The 1,540-nt window shown below is 60.8% G+C and overlaps 1 protein-coding gene across 3 annotated transcripts in view; it reads left to right on the top strand.

The window, feature by feature from the left end:
- LPCAT1 (lysophosphatidylcholine acyltransferase 1) overlaps window positions 1-1,540 on the top strand; it is a 44,024-nt gene that overhangs the window by 34,202 nt on the left and 8,282 nt on the right. For 2 of the 3 annotated variants that reach the window (XM_010857112.1, XM_010857113.1), the window contains exons 11-13: window positions 24-112; window positions 653-806; window positions 1,090-1,188. In XM_010857112.1, the coding sequence (XP_010855414.1) occupies window positions 24-112; window positions 653-806; window positions 1,090-1,188 (342 nt within the window). The remainder of the gene's footprint in view (window positions 1-23; window positions 113-652; window positions 807-1,089; window positions 1,189-1,540) is intronic. The other variant, XM_010857114.1, reaches the window with a different exon arrangement.

Below are 1,540 nucleotides of genomic sequence, written 5' to 3'. Positions count from 1 at the left end.
CTGTGACGGACTACACGTTCGAGGACTGCCAGCTGGCCCTGGCGGAAGGCCAGCTCCGTCTCCCCGCTGACACCTGTCTTCTGGAGTTTGCCAGGCTTCTCCGGGGCCTGGGGTGAGTCCCCTGGCCCTTTGCTCGTGGGCACTGAGTCGGGACGGCCGTCTCATGGGCACTTGGGGCAAAGGAGTGAGACCTTTCAGCGGGCACAGGTTTCGTGTGGGCCCCGCCTGGGCACTGATGACAGCCCGGAGGTCGCAGGCGGAGGACAGCTGAAACAATTAACGGTGCTCCTTCTGAGGTTTCGGGGTTTTTTTTTTCAAACGCCAGCGTCATTCCACGCACAAGTGTCTTAAACCCTGAATGGCTGGCCTGACTGTCTCCTTATGGACGGCCTCTCCGCCCCCCAGCCCCGCCCCACATCCTGGGAGGGCCTGTCCCCAGGTGGGCCCGCACGCCACGGGGTCCCAGCGCTTGCGGAGGGCACAGTCGGCCCTCGGGCTTCCAAAAGAGCCCCTCTTCCCGAGGACTGACTGATGCTCCATCTCGGAATCACCTTCATGGTTTGCGGGGTCTTAAGACGTAACAGTGAAGCTTCCATTTTCAGCATTCCGTGACTTTATTGAAAACAATCTTCCCCTCATATTTTTTCTTTAGACTAAAACCAGAAAAACTTGAACAGGATCTGGACAGGCACGCAGAAAGCGCCAGAATGACGCAGGGCAGGAGGGTGACGCTCCCCGAGTTCGCGGCGCAGCTGGGGGTCCCCGAGTCTGAGTCGCTGGAGGACCTGTTCTCCCTGTTTGATGAGGTAGGGGGTGGGGTGGGGTGGGGTGGGGACAGCTGTTTTTCCCTGGGGGCGATTTTGGAAGCAAAGGAGAGACCAGCCTTTGCTGCCCGTCTCCCTAGCCACCTGTCTTCTGGCCTGTCTTCTCCTGAGCTTCTCAAACGCAAATAGAAACCTGGCTTTTAAGTCAGTGTTTGCCGACCAGCACGCCTGTAGTCGGGGAACTGAAGCTGGTCGCTCGAAGACCCCTGATGCCACCTGTGCCCTCGGAGGCGGCGGGGCCCTCGCTGAAGGCGTCTCTCCCCAGGGCGGCGGCGGGGAGGTGGACCTGCGCGAGTACGTGGTCGCCCTGTCTGTCGTCTGCCGGCCGGCCCGGACCCTGGACACCATCCAGCTGGCGTTCAAGGCAAGTGCGGCGCTTCTGCAACTTTAACGTGTGGGGTCGGGGAGACACAGGCTCGTCTGACCTGTGATACACTTAATAGTCCCTTAGGATGCTGGGGAACTCAGTCGTGCGGCAGCTCCTTTCACACGAGCTTGTACCAGCCATTGCTTGCAGAAAGGCCCAGAAGTGCCTCTGCCCGGCTCCTCCTAGATGAGAGTCCCCGCTCCCCTTCCTGAGTCCTGCTGGTGCCGAGCAGGGCCGCTGGGCTGTCTCTCCCCACATGGCCTCCCCGTTGGCTGCTGACCAGAAGGAAGCAGGGCTTCAGGACTGAAGAGCCACCTGCCTCAGTGTGACTCCGAGCCAGGCTGCTCAT

This window comes from Bison bison, unplaced genomic scaffold, assembly GCF_000754665.1.
Source record: "Bison bison bison isolate TAMUID 2011002044 unplaced genomic scaffold, Bison_UMD1.0 scf7180017864377, whole genome shotgun sequence".
NCBI lineage: Eukaryota > Metazoa > Chordata > Mammalia > Artiodactyla > Bovidae > Bison > Bison bison.
The sequence above is the reverse complement of the archived record's forward strand: the minus strand, read 5'-3'. Positions and strand labels throughout refer to the sequence as shown.